Source organism: Bombina bombina, chromosome 8 (genome assembly GCF_027579735.1).
Source record: "Bombina bombina isolate aBomBom1 chromosome 8, aBomBom1.pri, whole genome shotgun sequence".
Taxonomy (NCBI): Eukaryota; Metazoa; Chordata; class Amphibia; order Anura; family Bombinatoridae; genus Bombina; species Bombina bombina.
The window spans coordinates 257005868-257032673 of NC_069506.1; the positions used below are offsets into that span (position 1 = coordinate 257005868).

General features: G+C 37.1%; 1 protein-coding gene across 1 annotated transcript in view; it reads right to left on the bottom strand.

The window, feature by feature from the left end:
• LOC128638167 (G protein-activated inward rectifier potassium channel 4-like) overlaps positions 1-26806 on the bottom strand; it is a 48991-nt gene that overhangs the window by 6889 nt on the left and 15296 nt on the right. Inside the window, exon 2 of the mRNA XM_053690030.1 lies at positions 3702-4667. Coding sequence (XP_053546005.1) covers positions 3702-4620 — 919 coding nt within the window. The 5' untranslated portion in view covers positions 4621-4667. The remainder of the gene's footprint in view (positions 1-3701; positions 4668-26806) is intronic.

The window sequence follows — 26806 nt, forward strand, 5'->3', positions numbered from 1 at the left end:
AGTTTATGAAGTATATAGGCCATCAGGAAGTTTTTTTACTCAAAAGCTCTTCATTAGTCTCTTCTCCTTAATATTAATCGTAATAATATTGTTAATAATAGTAAAATAAGAAGAATGCCAACCCTCTATCCCTGGGTTACCGCTTATTTTGTCTATACACTAGTCACATTCCTTAGAGAAAGTTCAATATGGGTTCCATTTGTCCTTTTTAATTTCCTTACTATATTAATTTTAAAAGAAGATCCAGGTTAAAGGGACTTGATACCCAAATGTTGAAGCACTTAAAAATGATGAATCATAGCAGTAAAAGCTGACTAGAAAATATCATCTGAACATCTCTACGTAAAAATGGAAGATATTTACCTCAAAATTTCCTAATTATTCACACTCCATTGTGAAGGATACTAGTCCCAGGACTTGCAAGGGACATCTGGCAAGTGCAGGCACAGTTATGCTATTTCCCTATTCAGTTTAATTAAAGGGCCATGATACCCAAATGTTGAAACACTTGAAAGTGATGCAGCATAGCTGTAAAAAGCTGACTAGAAAATATCACCTGAGCATCTCTATGTAAAAAAGAAAGATATTTTACCTCAAAAATTCCTCAGTAACGACATCCCATTGTAAAGGACTTCTAAGCAGCAAATCAGTATGTCTGTCCCGGGACAGCTAAGGGAGTGAGCTTACGTGCACACTCATTTTATTTTCCTATTCAGTTTAAGGAAGTTTACTATGAAATCTTATGAGAGTTAAGTGAAATCTCATGAGATCACAGTAAAAGAGTTCATGACCTCAGCACTGCTGATGCTGATTGGCTGCTGTTCATTTCTTCATATTTTCTTTTTACCTGCAGCTGAGCAACAACTGGAGTATATTTTTTTACACAGAACTTACTCTGCTGAGCTGAGGAAATTGTGAGGTAAAATATCTTTTTTTAGATATAGATGCTCAGGTGATATTTTCCTGTAAGCTTTTTACAGTTATACTGCATCAGTTTCAAGTAATTTAGCATATGAGTATTATGTCCCTTTAAGTTTAAAATGAAATCTCATGAGATTTCGGTGTAATCTAATGTGATCACAGCAAAGCTGATGCTGGTTAGCTATTGTTTTTCTTTCTAACTTGCAGAGCTGAAGTATAACTGTTGCCAGAGCACTTACTCTGCTGAGCTGAAGAAATTTGAGCTAAAATATCTTCCTTTTTTACATAGAGATGTTCAGGTGATATTTTCTTGTCAGTTTTTACAGTTATGCTGTATCAGTTTCAAGTGATTTAGCATATGAAACTAAAACAATGCTAAACATAGTACCAGAGGTAATGGAAACTTAACTTTGTTAACTTACAAAATAAGGTCTCCAATACCTCTATTAATATGTTTGAATTTAACTGGTGTTGACTGCGTTTTAAAGCAGCCCTGACTATCGGCTAGATTACGAGTTTTGCAGTAAGAGCTGTTCGGTACTAACTTGCAAGTTATTGTCACCGCTCACCTCCCTACAGCGCTGGTATTACAGGTTTGCAAAAACCCGGCGTTAGCGGGCATTATTGCAGCGTAAAGCAAAATTGAGCTCCATACTGCACTCCAATACCAGCGATGCGGTGAGCTGCGGTAAGCTGGTTTTACGTGCTCGTGCACGATTTCCCCATACACATCAATGGGGAGAGCCGGCTGAAAAAAAGTCTAACACCTGCAATAAAGGAGCATAAAGCTCCGTAACGCAGCCCTATTGATTCCTATGGGGAAACTAAATTTATGTACCCCTAATCTGCCGCCCCCGACACCTACATTACACTTATTAACCCCTAATCTTCCGCCCCAACGTAGCCGCCACTATACTAAAGTTATTAACCCCTAAGTCAAACCCTAACACCCACTAACTTTAATGTAATTAAAATAAATCTAAATAAAACCTACTATTAATAACTAAATAATTCCTAATGCCCTTTTAAGGACAATGCCCATACAAATGCCCTTTTCAGGGCAATGGGGAGCTTAGGTTTTTTTAGGTAGGATTTTATTTGGGGGGTTTGGTTGTGTGGGTGGTGGGTTTTACTGTTGGGGGTTGTTTGTATTTTTTTTACAGGTAAAAGAGCTGATTTCTTTGGGGTAATGCCCCGCAAAAGACCCTTTTAAGGGCCATTGGTAGTTTAGTTTAGGCTAGGGTTTTTTTTTATTTTGGGGGGACTTTTTTATTTTGATAGGGCTATTAGACTAAGTGTTATTAGCTTAAATATTTGATAATTTCATTTTTATTTTGCGTAATTTAGTGTGTTTTTTTGTAATTTAGTTAATTGTATTTAATAAATGTAATTTATTTAATTGTAGTGTAAGGTTAGGTGTTAGTGTAACTTAGGTTAGGTTTTATTTTACAGGTAATTTTGTATTTATTTTAGCTAGTTAGTTAGTAAATAGTTAATAACTATTTATTAACTAGTCTACCTAGTTAAAATAAATACAAATTTAGCTGTGAAATAAAAATAAAACCTATGCTAGCTACAATGTAACTATTAGTTATATTGTAGCTAGCTTAGGGTTTATTTTATAGGTAAGTATTTAGTTTTAAATAGGAATTATTTATTTATTAATAGTAGGTTTTATTTAGATTTATTTTAATTACATTAAAGTTAGTGGGTGTTAGGGTTAGGGTTAGACTTAGGTTTAGGGGTTAATACATTTAGTATAGTGGCGGCGACGTTGGGGGCGGAAGATTAGGGGTTAATAAATGTAGGTAGGTGGCGGCGATGTTAGGGGTGACAGATTAGGGGTTAATAATATTTAACTAGTGTTTGCGATGCGGGAGTACGGCGGTTTAGAGGTTAATATGTTTATTATAGTGGCGGCGATGTCCGAAGCGGCAGATTAGGGGTTAATAATTTTATTTTAGTGTTTGCGATGCGGGAATGCCTCAGTTTAGGGGTTAATAGGTAGTTTATGGGTGTTAGTGTACTTTTTAGCACTTTAGTTATGAGTTTTATGCTACACCTTTGTAGCACAAAACCAATAACTACTGACTTTCAGTTTACGGTATGGATCTTGACGGTATTGGCTGTACCGCTCACTTTTTGGCCTCCCAGGCAAACTCGTAATACCGGCGCAAAGGAAGTCCCATTGAAAAAGGACTTTTGGAAAGCTGTGGTAGTTACGTTGCGTTACGGCCAAAAAAGTGTGTGGTGCAGCTAAACCTGCAAGACTCGTAATACCAGCGGTAGTGAAAAAGAGCCTTAACGCTGCTTTTTCACTCATACCGCAAAACTCGTAATCTAGCCGTATGTTAATAGCTGCTTAAAATAATCTCAAGAATTTAGTTACTTGTGGCCTAAACTAAAACATATACTACACATAATACAAAAAAAATACATTTATAATAGGAGCTTGGAAAAAGAACAATATAATTATTGTTGCTACTGTTATGTGGGACATAATTACATTTTGTATTAAAAAATTGTATTTAATTGTAATATGACCACATATGACAATAAAGCTTTTTCATTGTGAGCAGAAGTGTTGGAGCTATGGTTCTTATCTGCCATCAAAATCTATGTTTCAAATTAAAAATCTCTTGTTTGGAGAATGTGCTGTATTTTATTGTAGTTACTAGTTATTATATTGCCTACAATAAGTATTGTTTTGTCCTGTAGGTATTAGGGTTACATCAATGATAGTTTTTTTTAGGCACAAAACACTTTATGTTAGTTCTTACCTGTGGCTTCCACCATCCCTTCAAGAATCACCACTATCTCAAATTCCTCTTTCCCCAGTTGATCTTTTGAGATTTCCCAGAATGGACTTTGTTCATTGAACTCATGGCAGATAATAAGAGGTGAGACTAGAAAAAGACGATCATCCCCAGTGTCAAAACCCACGTTGATGTCTGTCTGATTAAGAGGGATAAATTCCCCCTCCTTGGTTTGCTTGGACTTGATCAGTTTTGCTCTTATTGATGCTTCAACAATATGCGAATTTCTAAGATCTCCAACTCTAAACATCAAACACAGCTTGCTATCCCGCACAGAGATGACAGCGACATTAGAGAACATTAGAGTCTCCGCCCTTTTCTTTGGCTGGGAGATCTTTACAAACATGCAGCCTACCATGAAAGCATTGACAATAGAGCCCAGAATAGCCTGTACAAGCAAGAGAACAATGCCTTCTGGACATTTATCTGTAATGACTCTGTATCCATAGCCAATTGTGGTTTCTGTCTCAATAGAAAAAAGGAAGGCTGAAACAAATCCATTCAGCTTGTCAACACAAGGAGTCCAAGTTGAATCCTCAATGTGGTCAAGGTCTCCACGGATGTAGGCAATGAGCCACCAAATGAATCCAAAGAAAATCCATGTTATTGTGTAGACCATAGTAAATACCAATAAATTAAATCTCCATTTGAGGTCTACTAGAGTGGTAAATATGTCTGTCAAATACCTGTATCGTTCCCGTACATTACCATGATGGACGTTACATTTGCCATCCTTCTCCACATACCTCTGTCGACGCCTGTTTTCTGGTTCTGCCATTACCATGGTGCGATTTGTAACCACAATATTTGTATTCTGTGCCTGTTTTGGCATCTTGGTTACCCGATTCTCAATGTCCTGGTTCATTAATTTACAAGTATTCATTTTGGATTCAGTTTGTAGAACACCTACTTACTTCAATCATTGACCTGCTGAGAGAGGAAAATGTTATTGTGAAATCAAATGTAGAAAGCATGGCAAGTATTTTTTTTTTTTCTAGAAAACACTATAATATATAGAAATGCATTAACTGAATAATAAACATGTTTGTGCAATTAATTCAATACAATCATATGGAAGCTTAACTGTAACTTTTTTTTGCCATTGGAATTATTAAAACCAATCAGAAAAGGAAAGAAGAAAAAAATATTTTGAGTGCTCATGGTACTTTTTTAATTTAAAACAACATTAAAGAAAGAATAACATTTTTTTGTATATCAATAATATTTTTCAGCAATTAAATCTTAATTGCTAACATTAAGAAAAATAATGAATTAAGTGCTCCAATTGCTGCCAATAAAACCAAGTATGGTGGTTGCCCAGAGAAGTAATGCCAGCAAATTTGTTATAATTAACACTTGTGCCATAGGTCCACTAAACGTGATTTAGTTAAACATGCCAAACTGTAACAAATATTTTATCACAGGCTTTTCAAGGTGTTTTTTTTTTCTTTTTCTGGACATTACATAGAAATAGGTGAGAACCACAGATCCATCAAGTCTCTTTATTCTATAAAGTATAAGCTTAAAGGGACAGTCAACACCAGAATTCTTGTTGTTTTAAAAGATAGATAATCCCTTAATTACCAATTCCCCAGTTTTGCATAACCAACACAGTTATAATTATACAGGTTTTACTTCTGTAACTTCCTTGTATCTAAGCCTCAGCAGACTGCCCCCTTATTTCAGTTCTTTTGACAGACTTGCATTTTAGCCAATCAGAGCTGTCTTCATGGTAAATTCCCGTGCATGAGCTCAATGTTATCTATATGAAACACGTGAACTAATGCCCTCTAGTGGTGAAAAACTATCAAAATGCATTTAGATTAGAGGCGGCCTTCAAGGTCTAAGAAATTAGCATATGAACCTCCTAGGTTTAGCTTTCAACTAAGAATACCAATAGAACAAAGCAAAATTGGTGATAAAAGTAAAATGGAAAGTTGTTTAAAATTACATGCCCTATTTGAAACATGAAAGTTTTTTTTGGACTTGACTGTCCCTTTAAGCAATTTGTAGGATAGCCTTACGCTTATACCAGGTATTCTTGAACTCCTCCAATCTGTTTGTCTTTACCAATTCATATAGAAGTTTATTCCATGAATCAACCATGAGTCAACCACCCTTTCACTGCAGTGCTTTGGTAAATAACTTCTGAACCATCTACCTTTCAACATGAGACCATGAAACCTTGTTCATGCTTTGCCATTTTTGTGAAAAAAAAACTTTCAGCATCAGTTTTATTTATATCATATTACCTCTCTTGCTTCTCTTCTAAAAGCCTAACATATTTAGGTCATTAAGTATTTCTTAGTAAGTTTTATTTTTTACACCATGTACTATTTAGTACAGGTAACCCTCAGTTTATGCCGGGATTCTGTTCCTGAAGAAACAGTTGTAAAAGAAACAAACAGATTGGTGTAAAGTGAACTCAGTTATATGTAAGTCAAAGGGAAGTAAATTAGTTAGGTTCCAGGACCCTCTCAAAATTGACATTATTAATGTATATCATGAGCCAGATTAGAAGTGGTGAGCTAAATTATTTTTTTGTTCACATGCTTATATTTTTTTTAATCGCCATGGTGCAATCTGTAACCACAATATTTGTATTCTGTGTCTGTTTTGGCATCTTGGTTACCGATTCTCATTAGCACTGTTATTACAAGTTGAAAGTAAAAAGTCAGCGTGCGTGTTAAGACTGAGGCATGCTAACTTCAGGACTTTGGACACTGCATTTGATGCTCGCTAACCCAACACCCTGTTAGGCCAACTGCGCTAAACCCGAAGTGAGTTATGAATACTTAACATTCCTATGTTCTTTACATAGAGGAAAATGTTCTTTTATATATATATATATATATATATATATATATATATATATACACAGTATATATATATATATATATATATATATATATATATATACAGTATATACAGTATATATAGTATATGCAATTTTTTAAAAAAATATACTGTACAGGGAGTGCAGAATTATTAGGCAAGTTGTATTTTTGAGGATTAATTTTATTATTGAACAACAACCATGGTCTCAATGAACCCAAAAAACTCATTAATATCAAAGCTGAATAGTTTTGGAAGTAGTTTTTAGTTTGTTTTTCGTTATAGCTATTTTAGGGGGATATCTGTGTGTGCAGGTGACTATTACTGTGCATAATTATTAGGCAACTTAACAAAAAACAAATATATACCCATTTCAATTATTTATTTTTACCAGTGAAACCAATATAACATCTCAACATTCACAAATATACATTTCTGACATTCAAAAACAAAACAAAAACAAATCAGTGACCAATATAGCCACCTTTCTTTGCAAGGACACTCAAAAGCCTGCCATCCATGGATTCTGTCAGTGTTTTGATCTGTTCACCATCAACATTGCGTGCAGCAGCAACCACAGCCTCCCAGACACTGTTCAGAGAGGTGTACTGTTTTCCCTCCTTGTAAATCTCACATTTGATGATGGACCACAGGTTCTCAATGGGGTTCAGATCAGGCGAACAAGGAGGCCATGTCATTAGATTTTCTTCTTTTATACCCTTTCTTGCCAGCCACGCTGTGGAGTACTTGGACGCGTGTGATGGAGCATTGTCCTGCATGAAAATCATGTTTTTCTTGAAGGATGCAGACTTCTTCCTGTACCACTGCTTGAAGAAGGTGTCTTCCAGAAACTGGAAGTAGGACTGGGAGTTGAGCTTGACTCCATCCTCAACCCGAAAAGGCCCCACAAGCTCATCTTTGATGATACCAGCCCAAACCAGTACTCTACCTCCACCTTGCTGGCGTCTGAGTTGGACTAGAGCTCTCTGCCCTTTACCAATCCAGCCACGGGCCCATCCATCTGGCCCATCAAGACTCACTCTCATTTCATCAGTCCATAAAACCTTAGAAAAATCAGTCGAGATATTTCTTGGCCCAGTCTTGAAGTTTCAGCTTGTGTGTCTTGTTCAGTGGTGGTCGTCTTTCAGCCTTTCTTACCTTGGAAATGTCTCTGAGTATTGCACACCTTGTGCTTTTGGGCACTCCAGTGATGTTGCAGCTCTGAAATATGGCCAAACTGGTGGCAAGTTGCATCTTGGCAGCTGCACGCTTGACTTTTCTCAGTTCATGGGCAGTTATTTTGCGCCTTGGTTTTTCCACACGCTTCTTGCGACCCTGTTGACTATTTTGAATGAAACGCTTGATTGTTCGATGATCACGCTTCAGAAGCTTTGCAATTTTAAGAGTGCTGCATCCCTCTGCAAGATATCTCACTATTTTTGACTTTTCTGAGCCTGTCAAGTCCTTCTTTTGACCCATTTTGCCAAAGGAAAGGAAGTTGCCTAATAATTATGCACACCTGATATAGGGTGTTGATGTCATTAGACCACACCCCTTCTCATTACAGAGATGCACATCACCTAATATGCTTAATTGGTAGTAGGCTTTTGAGCCTATACAGCTTGGAGTAAGACAACATGCATAAAGAGGATGATGTGGTCAAAATACTCATTTGCCTAATAATTCTGCACTCCCTGTATGTCTATACCTATCTCTCTCTCTCTTTTTAACTATTACAGTTTACTTTAGGTCTATATATTCTATATATTCTAGGCTGAGTGTTGAATCTGGCTGCTCATTTCAAGTTTCACTGATACAGTGGTTGTCTGGGATTCGGGTTTAACCCGTAACCACCATAGGTTTTTTTATACGCTTGTACCATCTTTCTTCTACATATGACTGTTAGAAGATTAGTTTATATGTCACATATATGTTAAGTGGCACTTTTTTATCACTTTGTGGGACAACGGTCCTTATGTTTGAGACGCATTATTGATACCTCATATAAATTGAGGTCCTGTTTTTACCAAAGAGAAAAAGAACCACTATCGACACTAGCATAGGAGACCCAGGGGAGTGGAAAGAATCGAAAGATACTTCATTTTGAATTCCATCTAACAAGCCGAAAAGCCAATTGGGACAGCGCACAGGACAAGAGCTTACTATCGGAGGATCGGTGCAGGGGCCAATCACGTTCAAATGTCCGTTCCTTACCTCATATGATTGAGGTCACCTAATGTGAGTAGCCTGTGAGTCCATTTGGGATTGCTGTCAATCAACTGTCTGCAATATTGAGCGTTCAATCTGAACATAGAACACCCATGCTCATTTAAGACTTTACTAACATATTTTGGATCGTTACACTCTCTATATATGACTTATTGCTACATTGAAATAACAGTTGATTTCCTTATTCCATTATATGTATTCATTGTAGCAGCTTGCTTTTTATAGTAACCATTGCTCGTTCTATTTTTATATATATCCTGTCATACTAGGTGTATCAATAGGTATACATTCCTAACAACATTCTAGTAACTTGATTATTACAATATCATTTTATTACTAACGTTATATAATCATTTTTTGCATTCTATAATAACAATTCAATTCCTGGTTATAAGAAATAGTACAATCTCATTAATATACTTTAGACCGTGAGACTAGCGCTGTGTAGTGAACTCAACTCTGTCTTTCTTTTTTACTAATACGGTGTGATCACCTGTAAGGGTAGTGTGACCACACTCTTTAGTTCACTCCAGCAGCTTATCTCGTATTGGTGTTAATAATTTTTTGCGCCTCCAGTGTGGCCCACACCTAGGTGTGGCTCACATTACAAAAATCCTTTTTTTGAAAAAAAAAATATAAAAAAATAATAAAAATATATATATATATATATATATATATATATATATATATATACACAGTATAAAATATACTGTATGTCTATACCTATCTCTCTCTCTCTTTTTAACTATTACAGTTTACTTTAGGTCTATATATTCTATATATTCTAGCACTGTTGTGATATCCATTGAAAGTATAGGTTGTGCTTGACCTAAGATGGTTAACACATTTTACTATGGACTTGTAATATCAAGTTGTGCGTTAATATAGTGCAGTCCAGCGATATCAAGTATCGCGTCCGGCTCTATCATTAGCCCGCCACTTGTATTCTGGCTCCATATGTATTACTATATAATATTATATTTAAAGCCCTAAAATGAATACCATAAAATGTAAAAACAGCAATATAAACATATTTTTTATACTTGTGAGGCGTGTTACTATACATCAATTAGACAGTTAGGGGTTTTGTTAATCAGCCTATGAGCAGCCATTTTTTTTCTTTGCTGCATATATAAAATGACATTTTTTAAACAGGATTTAAACATGCACACAGACATATACTTTCTGTTAAATTCAATATCAATAAGGACAGCATTACAAAATATTTTAATATGTTACTGCTCTTTTATATGCATGGTAGCATTTTTTTATAGTTCACTGTGCTGGCCCTTTAAAAAAAGCAAACAAATGGCAAACTACTTACATGTACTGTACACAGTATTACAGCCATGTACTATAAATGCAGGTGGCAAAAACTCTACGTCAAATCTTTTGTTATCAGCTACGGAGCCTGTGGAACAACTTCCTCAGTAGTGGTCACATGATCACTAGGAGCAGGTGCTATAGGGAACCAATGCAAAACAAGGGCTACCTGTACCACTATTTTTAACACATTTCAGTTTATTTATATTCTGGAATTATGGCCTCCATACTGTACACATTATGCATGATAGAGCTTAACTAGTGATCTGTGAAGTGACCTAAGACTAAGAATATTACTATTTCTGTTGCAAATACATCTTATTCAACCACACATTGTACTGGCTTGCATGCTCTAATACTGTTGTTTACATTTACAGACCTTCATAGAAACAAAAGATAAAGCCAATGCAAAAGTAAAGCGTGAAACATAATTGATCCAGCTTCAATGATAACTGCTTAATGTACTTGAATAGTTATTTTTTCACTAAGTTAATAACATCATTTATAATTAACACTTTTTAAATATACAAATACTTCATTACATATATAAATTAATTTGTAATCATTTTTAATTAGAAGACCCGAAACCTAAAACTGTTTATTAAGACCATTATGGAACCCAGGCTACACTGCAGGTATCTGAAGGAGGATTACTGCACATGTGCAAACAGGTCAGCACTGGAATGTGGTGAAATATATTTCAACATTGTGGCACCTATAACTAGAGGAAGATGGGGAATAACTTTAATACTATGCATATAAAATGTATTTAGTGTTTAATGTCTCTTTAAATACAATCTTACTGGATTCAAATATAAAAAAAAGTATTTTATGAATCTCCAGGGTCCATATTATTGATTGTGTCTAAAGATCATCCAATGGAATGTTGTGTCAGTTCCAATCTGGACAGTAACAACCTCAGAATAATCAGATTCAGAACTTGCTTGTTTGCAGCACTAGCGGTACGGAAGCCTGTTTGGTCTACAATACCTCAGTGAGAGTTGTTTTTGGGATGTACTGACTTTGTCAAGAGGATATACCAGAGTTTGTGAAGGAATACAAACAAAACTTAGCCTGCACTCAGCAAATGCTGTGATACAATAAGTATACAATATGGGGTCAATTTATTATAGTGCGAGCGGTCATGATACAATGTAGTGTATTATGTCCGCTGCACATCGATAAAATGCGGACAGCATACGCTGTTTGCATTTATCATTGCAACAGCAGTTCTTGTGAACTGCTGGTGCAATACCGCCCCCTGCAGATTTGCGGCCAATCGGCCGCTAGCAGGGGGTGTCAATCAACCCGATCGTATTCGATCGGGTTGATTTCTGTCTGCTGCCTCAGAGTAGGCAGACAGGTTATGGAGCAGCGGTCTTTAGACCTCTGTTTCCTATGCATCCGTATACATCTGTTTCCGCTGCTCCTTAACTCATACGCCACCTCTGAGGCAGTGGACAGCAATCAGCTCGATCGAATACGATCTGGTTGATTGGCACCCCCTGCTAGAAACCGATTGGCCGCGAATGTGCAGGGGGCGGCATTGCACAAGCATTTCACAAGGAATGCTTGTGCAATGATAAAAGCCAACAGTGTATGCTATCCACTCACACTTTGATAATTCAGCACCCAAGAGAACAAAAAAAAGCTGATAATAGACATAAATTAGAAAGTTGTTTAAAATTTCATGCTCTATCTGAATCATGAAAGAAACATTTTCGGTTTCATATCCCTTTAATTATTAAAGTCTGCTAGAGAGATGTCAGTCCTAACTTGAACAGCTACATTGTACTCCACCATATCCCTCTCGTCAACAATTTGATGTAACAGTTTAATGAATTGTGACTTTTTTTTAATGGCGCAATAGTGTTGCTGTTGATAATGGGAGGAACACAATTGCAGAAGGATACCGCATGCAGAAACGTGATTCATTGATATTCCTTGGTTTCTGGCTTTTTCTTTCTACTTACAAATGTCAGTAATATTAATGATAAGTGAGGACTTCCGGTAGGCGTGGCAAACACTAAGCACGACGCTGGAGCGTCTCGTGGAGGAACCGACAGCTAAACACTAGCCAGAGAAGATCCTGCCTAAACCGTAGACTCCTATTTTGGGGCATTATAGCTCTGCACAGGGAGCAGCTTGAAGTCAGGCGAGCGGAGGTGCCGGAAGCCCCATTACAACCGCACAAAGGCCGGGCGGTACTGGCCCTGACACACACTGAGCCAGACACATGAAAAAGGAAAAAAGGCGCAACGCACAGGCAAGGTTGGCAAGTTAACAGTCTGCAGGCGCGACTCTGAGTGGTAAACCATAAAAATCTTCATAATTCCGTTTCTATGACCCGTGTGACGGAGCAGCCCTACACCGGATGCGAGGTATCGTGCCTGATGTGGGGAGGATATAAACTAACGGTGAAGTGGTCCGGAGTCGAGGATTAAAAGCCGGGGACAGACACGCAAGTACCAGAGCTGCAAAATCGCAAGTATCATAAGATAAGTGTAATGGTACATAAAGTTGTGTTGCTTGAGGCAGAAAAGCAGTGTGTGTCAGTGGTGAAGAGAGATACCATAGACTCGGTACAGCAAATGGTTTATTGACTGAGAAAGGATGTGTCTCACAAGACAATATTGCAAACATACAGTCTGGTTGCTTGAGGCAGAAAAGCAGTGTGGGTATGTGGTGAAGAGAGACACTTTGGACTCGGTACAGCAAAAAGTTTATTGACTGTGACAGATCGTGTCTCATACGACAATATTGCAAACAAGGTGGATTTAAAGTGAAAGTGTGCAGTACAGAAAGAATGTTTATATATAGGCACAGCACACACTGAACTTTCTTTGTGGAACTAACGAATAGTTACGCCCTAGAGCGGGCGCAAATTCTTGCAGAGCATGAAGGTCTGGTAAAGGCCAGATAGTAGCTACACAGAGACCTGTGAACCAGCACTGCGCAATATTAAAGGTGGAAGAAAAGGGAAAAGTAAAAGCAGTAAAAGCAGGACATTACGCTTAAAAAGTGTGAACGCTACTTATAGACTTTTTTCTTTTTTCCCTTTTTGGGGACACGTTTAAAAAGTGATTTATTTATATTCACCTGTCAGTTTTTTTTTCTATTTCTCTTTTCTTTTTTTTTTTTTTTTTTTTTTTGTCTTTTCTTTGTTTCTCAGGGAATGAAGTTGGTAATAATGCAATATGTCAGTCTGCAAAAAGGCCTTATATGATATGGTTGTACAAGGGAATATTATTTACATCATGTGGGGCGTGTAGTATAGCCAGGCAAATAAAAAACTTTACTCCCATAACAGGATAGAAGTGGATTAAAAATTGATCTTTGGCTTTTCTACAGAAAAAACAGTAGCCAAAGGCAATAAAGCCAGAAAGCAGATCTAACAATTAGAATATTTAAAAATACAGGTGAAAAGTAGAAAGGAGCAACACCCTTAGGTGGCTAAAAGTGGGTTTTACATATTCTAGATAACACATGATAAGGTTAGCCCTCTAAAGGGAGGGGATAACCATTAAGCGCACACAAGTATTAAAGGTTCTGAGTCACAGAGGCGTTGAGTAAGAAAAGAGCACTAATTCAGGCACAATCTTAAAGGGTAGGGCCAAAGACACGCAGAAGGGGTTGGGATAATCGGGGGCACAAAGCACTTAAGCATATAGGTTAAGAGACAAAACCATTTTCTCTACCCCAAGTAATATTAAGGTCAAGTGAGGTTAAAGTATAGTAAAGGAGTAATATCACAGAAGTAGAAGGAAAATAGTATTGGCACATACCCATTCTTATCCACGTTTTTTTTTTACACTTCCTTTTATGGATAAGTACATCACGAATATGAGAAACAGATCCCCTAATATGCCGGTCAAGAAAGACAAAAAGTTGAAAGCTCTGCAGGAAAGCAGCACAGAAATAGATCCAGAGAGCCCAGGAAAAAAAATTGAGACACAGTTAACAATAAATCAACTTGCTGACTTAATTTTACCGCAATTTGAGATAATCAAAAGAGAGATAGCGGATCTTTCTCAAGAGGTGAAGCAATTTGCGGTCAGAATGAGAGAAGTTGAAGATAGGGTCTCAGACCTAGAGGACAAAATGTACAATCAGGAAACAAATATGAATCTATACACAGATAAAATTAAAACGTTGCAGTCCAAGGTAGATGACCTTGAGGACAGGTCACGGCGCAGCAACGTGCGAATAGTGGGACTCCCAGAAACAAAGGAGTATACGGATCTATTAAGGTTTGGGGAGACAATTCTGCCTAGCCTGCTAGGGATACAGTTAGGCAATACAAAATTACAAGTCGAAAGAGCACACAGAATAGGGAATAGCAAAGAGTCCATAGATGGGAATGTACGCCCACGAATGGTATTGATCAAATATTTAAATTTTCAGGATAAGTTTAATGTGATGAGTCACTATAGAAGAGCACAACCTTTCATGATTGAGAACAAACAGGTACACCTGTTCCAAGATTTTTCCCAAGAGACATCCACCAGGCGTAGGGCAATGGCGCCCTTCTGTACAGCACTGATTAAAGCAGGGCTGAAGGCAAACATGAGGTATCCAGCCAAAATTACGGTGCTAAGTATGGAGGGTAACATTGCTTTAAACTCGGTGAATGAAGCAAAAGCCTTTTGCGAGGAAAATAATATTGCAGTGTAAAATTTAATTCAGCACAGTATACTGATTGAAACAATATTATCAATTAAATGTATAAAAATAACATTATAACAGAAGTTTTGGGTATGTATAGGAGGGAACTTCCCCCCCCCCTTTTTTTTTCTTTTTTTTTTTCTGTTCTCTCCCCTCTCACGCTCCTCCCCTCCTCCCTCGGGGTTGGCTTCTCTCCTCTCTTCTTACCCGTCCGGGTGTCTCCTGCCCCCTTTTTTAAGTCAAAATATACAACTTAGGTAAGGAATGAATGCTACACCTAATACACTAAGTCTATTATCATGGAATGTGGGAGGGATAACCTCCCCAGCTAAACGTAAAAATGTTTTAAAAATGCTTAAAAAGGGTAAACCTGACATCATATGCCTACAGGAATTACACCTGAAAAGACCAGAGATAGAGAAATTAAAGACAAATTGGATTACGGAGATAATTGCCACACCGTGTAATAAACGCAAAAGGGGGGTAGCGATACTCTTCAATAAAAATCTGAGTTACAGTATATTAAAGCAAGAAGTAGACCCGGATGGGAGATATTTGATTGCACAAATAAAGTCAGGGAATGAGATATGGACCATATGTAATATATACGGCCCTAACGGTCTAGATAAGGGTTTCTGGCAAAAGATAAAACAAAAAGTAACACCATATCTGGGACAAAATCTGATAATTGCGGGGGATATGAACATGACATTATACCCTGGTATAGATAAATTTAAAATCAGAAGTAAACAGGCAAATTACAGGGAAGCAAAGTATCTGAGACATTTTGCTAAGACACTAAAAATAAATGACATTTGCCGGCTGCAACATCCGGATGAACGAACATTCACATGTGAATCTAAGGCACACAGAAACTTCTCACGTATTGACATGTTCTTAGTAGAAGAACAATTACTCAAACTAGAATTAAAAACAAGCATAGCAGACATAATATTGTCAGATCACGCAATAATTTCACTCAAGATTTCAACCACATCTAGACCCAGCAAAAATAAAAACACATTCCATTACCCAGGGTTTATGTATAACAACCCACATTTTGTAAATTGGCTGCAGAAAACGTGGCAAGAATATCTTACGAATAATAAGGAATATATGAATAGAACGGAAATCCTGTGGGAGGCAGGCAAGGCTGTCCTCAGAGGGGAGGTAAAGGCGCATATGGTGTTGCTGACCCGCAAATATAAGGCTAGGGAGATGCAACTGGCTAACCAGCTCAGAAATGCATTTGAGCAGTATAAAGGAAACCCAAATGAAGATACATGGGGCAGTTATATATCTAAAAAAGCGGAGCGAGATAACTTTCTCAAAGAAAAATGGGTTAGAGAAGACGTAAAAGCAAGGGCGGTCTATCAAGGACAACAAGGTATAAATGCTAAACATCTTGCTAAGTTAATCAAATTTCGCAGTAAGAAGAATATAATAACAACAATCAGGATAGGGGACAGAGTGTTAAATTCCTCTTCAGAAATAAGGCAGGCATTTTTTATATATTACTCAAATCTCTATTCCAAACAGCAGATAAATCAGGAGGAGAAAGAGAAATTCTGGCAAGGGATTAAGTTACCCCAAATAACAAGAGAGGCACTGCTCAAAATAAATACACCAATCACAGAGACAGAAGTTGTAAAAATCATTAAAAAACTCAAAGTAGGGAAAGCGGCAGGGCCAGATGGTCTTCCTGCAGAGTTCTATAAGTCAACAGTAGAACTGGTGACCCCGACACTTATCAAGCTATATAATGAATATTATATGAACAAGGGGATGAACTCGCGATATTTTGCAGATTCAGTTATCACATTAATCCACAAGAAAGGTAAAGATCCAGAGGACCTAGCCTCATATCGTCCAATCTCATTGTTAAACCAAGATTATAAGATTTTAACGGCGGTTATCGCAGAGAGATTGAAAAGAATTATAGGGGAACTAATACACCCCGATCAGGCAGGCTTCATACCAGGGAGAAACGCAGTACGAAATATGCGAAGAGTCCTAACAATGCTAGATTACTACAATTATATAGGTAAGGGGGGGGGACGGCGGGTCCCATGCGATGGAGTTGGGGATCTTGCAGTCATCACAATTGATGCCGAGAAGGCCTTTGACTCCATCGTATGGGACCATCTGTTTTCAGCCCTGGAAAAGTTTGGGTTTTCAGGAAATATTATACAGCTGATAGAGTCAATATACAACAAACCAAGATCACAATTACTAGTAAATGGGGAATTATCACAGTATATAACGCTCGGAAAGGGTACGCGGCAGGGGTGTCCACTATCACCCTTGCTGTTTGACTTAGCGCTGGAGCCCCTAGCAATTTATATCAGGCAGAAAGTACAAGCGGTAGAAATAGGTAGCCAAAAAATGACGATATCTTTATATGCTGACGACATATTATTGTTTTTAAAAGATACTGTTAGTAGTATCCCGTTGGTGCTGGAAATTATAGGCAATTTTAGTTCCTTTACAGGATACAAAATTAACCCTAATAAATCAGAACTCATGTGGGTGGAAAAAAACAGATATAGTCGAAACTGCATATTCAAGGAAGTAAACTATATTAATTATCTGGGAATTAGAATAAGCAGGGACCCCAGAGAATGGTACCAGTTAAATTATAGAGATATTTTTGATAATATACAACTAGATTTAGACAAATGGAACATGTACTATCTATCCCTATCCGCTAGGGTTATGCTGTTAAAAACAATCTTCTTTCCAAAAATACTGTTTTTGATGCAAAATCTTCCCATTTTTATTTCTAGAAAGGATCTGGATAAATATAACAGGGCATGTGGAAGGTTTATTTGGGGGAAGAAGAAAGGGCGTATGTCAATGGAAAAATTAATACAAAATAAGCAAGTAGGGGGATTTGCCTTACCAAGTATCAAATTCTACAATATTGTTACCCTAGTAAAGTTTGGCCTTGACTGGCTCACAGAATCAAACTATGTCACATATTATAAGTTGGAAGCAGAAATGGTTAAACCATTCAATTTAAAAGCCATATTACACTGCCCACACAAGAAGTTACCAAGTAATATCAGCAATTTACTAACATGTTCAAATGTAGTGCTCGCATGGCAGAAGTATTGTAAAATCTTAAGACAAAATTACCAGGTCTCTAAAATATTACCAATAATCGGGTGCGTGGATTTTCAACCAGGGTTTCAGAATATAGTATTCCAGGAATGGCAGGAAAAAGGTATTAAAGAATTTGTACAACTAAAGATGTTGGATAACACCGGGATTAAAACATATGAAAATTTAGCAACAGAATATAGACTCCCGGCGAAGAATTTTTTTGCATACCTACAAACTCGCCACTACATAGAAACAAAAAATAGTGAACATGGGACGGACTGGGGGCAAGAGTTTACGGAGGCAGGTTTAAAATTATATAAGGCAGGCTTTAGATCAATATCATACTGGTACCAGCAGATACTGAAAAATATAGGACAACAACATATAAATAAACTGAAACACCAACTCATGAAATATTTTGGTAATATACAAGAAGAGGACATAACAAGTAGTATTAAAAGAGCAGAAGAGACCACAGACAGGGTCAATCTGAGAGAATCACAACGCAAGTTAATAAATAACTATTACTTAACACCGGAAAGAATGAGTAAATGGGTAACCACACAACAAAATGTGTGCCATAAATGCAGTGAAGATAGGGCTAATATATTACATTGCCTTTGGAGTTGCCCCAAGGTACAACAATACTGGTTAAAGGTACAATTTTGGGTTAATAAATATCTCAGTGACAAGGTGGTATTAGACTCCACAGCAATATTCTTTTTGTGCCACAAGGAGAAAGTGGGGGACAGGCAACTACTGAATATTGTGATTTTACTTGCACGCAATGTAATATTTAAGACATGGAAAAATAAACAAGCTCCCAGTTTAAGTGAACTAGTTAACAACATAAAGTTACAGATGATTATTGAAAGACACAACTTGAGAGTGGATGCCCGAAAAACATTTATAAAATTTTTCAAGAAATGGAAGAAGTATATTTGTTCATGGCCAATAGAGCAACAAATACAATTTACAGAGCCACTTAGAAATACGGTTCCATTTATTGAATTAATTGCAGCAGAAGTATTACCTATACAATGGCTAAACTAAACAGAATAATCATGGAAATATAAGGCAGGCGGGTGGAAGGGGGGGGGGCCCGGGGGGGATGGGGAGAGGGAGAGAGAGTAGCAAACATTTTTTTTTTTTTTCTTTTTCTTTTGTTGTCGTTGTTGTTGTGTGTGGTTATTTTTATGATTGGGGAAGTTCCAAAAAAGAAGGGAAGAAAAGAAATAAAGAAGGGAGTAAAGAAAGATAAGATTTATTTTTCACTGAGGTATTGCAATTCTTGGGTGAATAGGATGCGATTAGTGGAAAAATATTAAGATACACTGTTCATCAAAATTGTAAAGCTAAACTAATTGCGGTGTAAATTTTGTTGGTATTTGTATATCTGGTATCGATGATATGGTATTTCAAACAATAGAAAATGGAAAACTGAGCCATGGAAATCTTGAGAGAGAGATAGAGATATGGACTATTATTCGTCCTGGGAGAACAGAGACTTGTAAATGTAATTTTTTTTCTGTTTTTTTTCCTTTTTACAATGTGTTAAAAAGTCTAAGCTGGAGAAGTTCATGACTCTGTACCCTCTCTCTGTTTGTTGTACTTTTTCTTTTTTGTATGCTCAAAATAAAAATATTTAAAAAAATAAATAAAAAATATTAATGATAAGTGGCTCTGAAATTGATACATATACTGTAGTAGTCATTTATAGCTTATCCATAAGGTTAGTGGGTACAGAAAGACCATTTGGGAACTATTTTGGGATGTTCAAATCCACTGCAAAGCCTGAATGACTGAACCAGCTTCAGCATATATATCTCTGCTAATTAAAATCCCACAACCCGGACCTGTCTTTAGACCCTGTTAATATACCTCCTCATATTACATGCAAACATTGTCTATACTCATTAAAGCCCAGTTTGTCTGTAAGCTGTAGCTGCTAGATCTGTTAGATCTGCAAAGTAGGTTCAGTAAATAAAAATATTCCATTTAAAACACGTTACTTAAAGGGACTGTATACATTCATTTACATATAACTGCATATAATAGACACTACTATAAAGAATAAGATGCACAGATACTGATATAAAAATCCAGTATAAAATGGTTTAAAAACGTACTTAGAAACTTTCAGTTTAGCTCTGTTGAAAAGGCAGTTGGAAAGCCCACTGCAAGTGGGAAATAAGACGCCCCCCCCCCTTCTTTTGCATATGAAAAGATGCTTTACACAAACAGGAGCAAGCTGGAGAAGGTAGCTGACTGTATTCAAATAAAACTTTGGGGCTTGGTTAGTCTGAAAATCAGAGCAATGTTATTTAAAAATAAGCAAAATTATAATTTTTTTTAAAAAACAAACTTTATGGGCTTTATAAATAGATCATCTACAAAACATTTATGCAAAGAAAAAATGAGTGTATAATGGCCCTTTAACATAGAGGTGTACTCTGCAGGTCTTAATAAGAAGGAGAGACAACTACTAAATAAAATATCTCATACAAGGAACATTCGCTTACACTTCCTATTTTATATTTTTCATATGGCAGTGAGTTTATGAACGTGTTTAATTTTAATACATGTTCTTATTTCATATTTTTTGCTATGTACAATTTATCTTGCATTGTTTGTGGGTAGCCATTACATAGCTCATATAATATCTGTTACTAAAATTATCTCTACATTTTACACATCTCACAAAGCCCTCTACGTTTACCCTTCCTACAATGCTTATTAGCATCATTTACATGTGAATGTTGTGTCCAGCACTGTAATATGTGTCCTCAAATGCTATGTTTGTGAATGTGTATTCATGGGAGTTGAACCTGGAAGCCCCCTCCTCAGGATGTAAGGAAGCTCTTTTGCATACAGAATATTGCAGGGGAGATACAATATGACATAGACCACCTAGTACATTTTTTGAAGCAAATACAAATCAAAAAGCAAATACAAATAAAAAATAAAATAGCTCTGTTTTCATGGTACATTACTTTATATTTCATTTTTAAGTTTAATATATATTTATTTATTAGTACAAGTGCATTGCATATTTTAAGACAAATCTGCTGCTTACATTTGGTGACATAAAACAGTGCAGGTGTCACATGCTTAGAGAATACTATAAAGCCTGTAAGAAAACTTCAGACACACCCATTTCAGCCTACTCACCTAGGCTATGAGACTCCTTTTACAATAGAAAATAAAAAATGTTTTGAACTTCTTTTTTTTAATTTTTTTTTATTGAATACAATTTAAAGATTACAGAAAATGGGAAATAAATACTATTTGCTTTCATATCTATAAATGTAGAGTTAAAACTAGGGCACATTTACATTTGAATACATACTTTTATTATGAATTATAGTAGTATTTATACAATTTTTGAATGCATAGTTTGATTATGATTTTACATTGTACTTTCAATACAATTTATTTATACATTTTTTAAACTGCTAAGTTTATTAATCACTGTACTTAGGTCTGTCTTTTGCATACAGAAATATAGGTGCCCCTTAGCAATATACACAGCTATCAAGGTCATATTGGTCCTTTAGAGAATCCTGTAATGGATTTCATGACACTGGTGGATATTTTTAGAGAATTTCACCTAAGCAGAGAGCCTTAGAGGCAAGACCCCATGATGTGATGCATGTGAAATAATTATGTCTGTATCATGTGTATGCATGTGTCAGTAGTTATATGTGTCTGTGTGTGCACATGATGTGATGCATGTGATATCATTATGTCTGTATCATGTGTATGCACGTGTCAGCAGTTATATGTGTCTGTGTGTGCACATGATATGATGCCTGTGAAATCATTATGTCTGTATCATGTGTATGCACGTGTCAGCAGTTATGTGCGTCTGTGTGTGCACATGATGTGATGCATGTGAAATCATTATGTCTGTATCATGTGTATGCACGTGTCAGCAGTTATGTGTGTCCGTGTGTGCACATGATATGATGCATGTGAAATCATTATGTCTGTATCATGTGTATGCACGTATCAGCAGTTATATGTGTCCGTGTGTGCACATGATATGATGCATGTGAAATCATTATGTCTGTATCATGTGTATGCACGTGTCAGTAGTTTTATGTGTCCGTGTGTGCACATGATATGATGCCTGTGAAATCATTATGTCTGTATCATGTGTATGCACGTGTCAGCAGTTATGTGCGTCTTTGTGTGCACATGATGTGATACATGTGAAATCATTATGTCTGTATCATGTGTCTGCACGTGTCAGTAGTTTTATGTGTCCCTGTGTGCACATGATATGATGCCTGTGAAATCATTACGTCTGTATCATGTGTATGCACGTGTCGGCAGTTATATGTGTCCGTGTGTGCACATGATGTGATTCATGTGATATCATTATGTCTGTATCATGTGTATGCACGTGTCAGCAGTTATGTGTGTCCGTGTGTGCACATGATATGATGCCTGTGAAATCATTACGTCTGTATCATGTGTATCCATGTGTCAGCAGTTATATGTGTCCGTGTGTGCACATGATGTGATTCATGTGATATCATTATGTCTGTATCATGTGTATGCACGTGTCAGCAGTTATGTGTGTCCGTGTGTGCACATGATATGATGCCTGTGAAATCATTATGTCTGTATCATGTGTATGCACGTGTCGCAGTTATGTGCGTCTGTGTGTGCACATGATGTGATGCATGTGAAATCATTAAGTCTGTATCATGTGTCTGCACGTGTCAGCAGTTATATGTGTCTTTGTGTTTACATGATGTGATTCATGTGAAATCATTATGTCTGTATTATGTGTATGCACGTGTCCGCAGTTATATGTGTCTGTGTGTGCACATGATGTAATGCATGTGAAATCATTTTGTCTGTATCATGTGTTGGCACTCGGCAGCTATGTGTGTCTGTGTGTGCACATGATGTGATACATATGAAATCATTATGTCTATATCATGTGTATGCACGTGTCGGCAGTTATATGTGTCCGTGTGTGCACATGATGTGATTCATGTGATATCATTATGTCTGTATCATGTGTATGCACGTGTCAGCAGTTATGTGTGTCCGTGTGTGCACATGATATGATGCCTGTGAAATCATTATGTCTGTATCATGTGTATGCACGTGTCAGCAGTTATGTGCGTCTGTGTGTGCACATGATGTGATGCATGTGAAATCATTATGTCTGTATCATGTGTCTGCACGTGTCAGCAGTTATATGTGTCTGTGTGTGCGCACGATGTGATGCCTGTGAAATCATTACGTCTGTATCATGTGTATGCACGTGTCAGCAGTTATGTGTGTCCGTGTGTGCACATGATATGATGCATGTGAAATCATTATGTCTGTATCATGTGTATGCACGTATCAGCAGTTATATGTGTCTGTGTGTGCACATGATGTGATGCCTGTGAAATCATTATGTCTGTATCATGTGTCTGCACGTGTCAGTAGTTTTATGTGTCCGTGTGTGCACATGATGTGATAACTGTGAAATCATTATGTCTGTATCATGTGTCTGCACGTGTCAGTAGTTTTATGTGTCCGTGTGTGCACATGATATGATGCCTGTGAAATCATTATGTCTGTATCATGTGTATGCACGTGTCAGCAGTTATGTGCGTCTGTGTGTGCACATGATGTGATACATGTGAAATCATTATGTCTGTATCATGTGTCTGCACGTGTCAGTAGTTTTATGTGTCCGTGTGTGCACATGATATGATGCCTCCTGTGAAATCATTATGTCTGTATCATGTGTATGCATGTGTCAGCAGTTATGTGTGTCCGTGTGTGCACATGATATGATGCCTGTGAAATCATTATGTCTGTATCATGTGTATGCACGTGTCAGTAGTTATATGTGTCTGTGTGTTTACATGTGATTCACGTGAAATCATTATGTCGGTATTATGGGTATGCACGAGTCAGCAGTTATATGTGTCTGTGTGTGCACATGATGTAATGCATGTGAAATCATTTTGTCTGTATCATGTGTCGGCACTCGGCAGCTATGTGTGTCTGTGTGTGCACATGATGTGATACATATGAAATCATTATGTCTATATCATGTGTATACACGTGTCGGCAGTTATATGTGTCCGTGTGTGCACATGATGTGATGCATGTAAAATTATTATGTCTATATCATGTGTATACACGTGTCGGCAGTTATATGTGTCTGTGTGTGTACATGTGATTCACGTGAAATCATTATGTCGGTATTATGTGTATGCACGTGTCAGCAGTTATATGTGTCTGTGTGTGCACATGATGTAATGCCTGTGAAATCATTTTGTCTGTATCATGTGTCGGCACTCGGCAGCTATGTGTGTCTGTGTGTGCACATGATGTGATACATGTGAAATCATTATGTCTGTATCATGTGTCTGCACGTGTCAGTAGTTTTATGTGTTGTGTGTGCACATGATATGATGCCTCCTGTGAAATCATTATGTCTGTATCATGTGTATGCATGTGTCAGCAGTTATGTGTGTCCGTGTGTGCACATGATATGATGCCTGTGAAATCATTATGTCTGTATCATGTGTATGCACGTGTCGCAGTTATGTGCGTCTGTGTGTGCACATGATGTGATGCATGTGAAATCATTATGTCTGTATCATGTGTCTGCACGTGTTAGCAGTTATATGTGTCTTTGTGTTTACATGATGTGATTCATGTGAAATCATTATGTCTGTATTATGTGTATGCACGTGTCGGCAGTTATATGTGTCTGTGTGTGCACATGATGTAATGCATGTGAAATCATTTTGTCTGTATCATGTGTCGGCACTCGGCAGCTATGTGTGTCTGTGTGTGCACATGATGTGATACATATGAAATCATTATGTCTGTATCATGTGTATACACGTGTCGGCAGTTATATGTGTCCGTGTGTGCACATGATGTGATGCATGTAAAATCATTATGTCCATATCATGTGTATGCACGTGTCGGCAGTTATATGTGTCTGTGTGTGCACATGATATGATGCCTGTGAAATCATTATGTCTGTATCATGTGTATGCACGTGTCGGCAGTTATATGTGTCCGTGTGTGCACATGATGTGATGCATGTAAAATCATTATGTCCATATCATGTGTATGCACGTGTCGGCAGTTATATGTGTCTGTGTGTGCACATGATGTAATGAATGTGAAATCATTTTGTCTGTATCATGTGTCGGCACTCGGCAGCTATGTGTCTGTGTGTGCACATGATGTGATGTCTGTGAAATCATTATGTCTGTATCATGTGTATGCACGTGTCAGTAGTTATATGTGTCTGTGTGTGTACATGTGATTCACGTGAAATCATTATGTCGGTATTATGTGTATGCACGAGTCAGCAGTTATATGTGTCTGTGTGTGCACATGATGTAATGCATGTGAAATAATTTTGTCTGTATCATGTGTCGGCACTCGGCAGCTATGTGTGTCTGTGTGTGCACATGATGTGATGTCTGTGAAATCATTATGTCTGTATCATGTGTATGCACGTGTCAGTAGTTATATGTGTCTGTGTGTGTACATGTGATTCACGTGAAATCATTATGTCGGTATTATGTGTATGCACGTGTCAGCAGTTATATGTGTCTGTGTGTGCACATGATGTAATGCCTGTGAAATCATTTTGTCTGTATCATGTGTCGGCACTCGGCAGCTATGTATGTCTGTGTGTGCACATGATGTGATGCCTGTGAAATCATTATGTCTGTATCATGTGTATGCACGTGTCAGTAGTTATATGTGTCTGTGTGTTTACATGATGTGATTCATGTGAAATCATTATGTCGGTATTATGTGTATGCACGTGTCAGCAGTTATATGTGTCTGTGTGTGCACATGATGTAATGCATGTGAAATCATTTTGTCTGTATCATGTGTCGGCACTCGGCAGCTATGTGTGTCTGTGTGTGCACATGATGTGATACATATGAAATCATTATGTCTATATCATGTGTATGCACGTGTCAGCAGTTATATGTGTCCATGTGTGCACATGATGTGATGCATGTAAAATCATTATGTCTATATCATGTGTATACACGTGTCGGCAGTTATATGTGTCTGTGTGTGCACATGATGTAATGAATGTGAAATCATTTTGTCTGTATCATGTGTCGGCACTCGGCAGCTATGTGTGTCTGTGTGTGCACATGATGTGATGCCTGTGAAATCATTTTGTCTGTATCACGTATATGCACGTGTCAGTAGTTATATGTGTCTGTGTGTGTACATGTGATTCACGTGAAATCATTATGTCGGTATTATGTGTATGCACGTGTCAGCAGTTATATGCACAGTATATATATATATATATATATATATGTTTATTCACTTAACTGTCCCAGTAAAATACAGTATTAATATAATACAGTATGATACAATAATAATATCTTGTTGAATAGCTAAAAGCGAAAAGATGGTTTGTCTACTGGTGAATTATTGTGCATAGTTCTTACGAATACATTTACACCTGAAGTGTGTTTTTCTTATGTTTTGTCAGCTGCTGAGCAAGAACCTCATGTTTAAATCTGCTTACGATTTACATGGTTTATATATGCAGGTTTTATAATACTCTATTGATTCTGCCTGATTAATTTTTATTAAGAAATTAAAACTTTTAGTTTGGGGTCAAGCCAACCTTTCTAACATCCTTTTCATTAGATTTGTACAGTGTTGCACCAATGATTTTGTGCAGCACTATATTTGTTCAGGTATGATCTCTGATATCCTGAGCTTACAAAAAAAGCCTAAGGAGGGTCATTTGAAAGCAAATGTTTGGTGTAATGTTGCTTATTAAAGGACCATTATAGTAAATAAATTACATACTCTATTGACCCTTGAGTCTAGACTACTGTGTGTTTAAAGGGACATAAAAAAACCTCTACAATATACTTTAATTA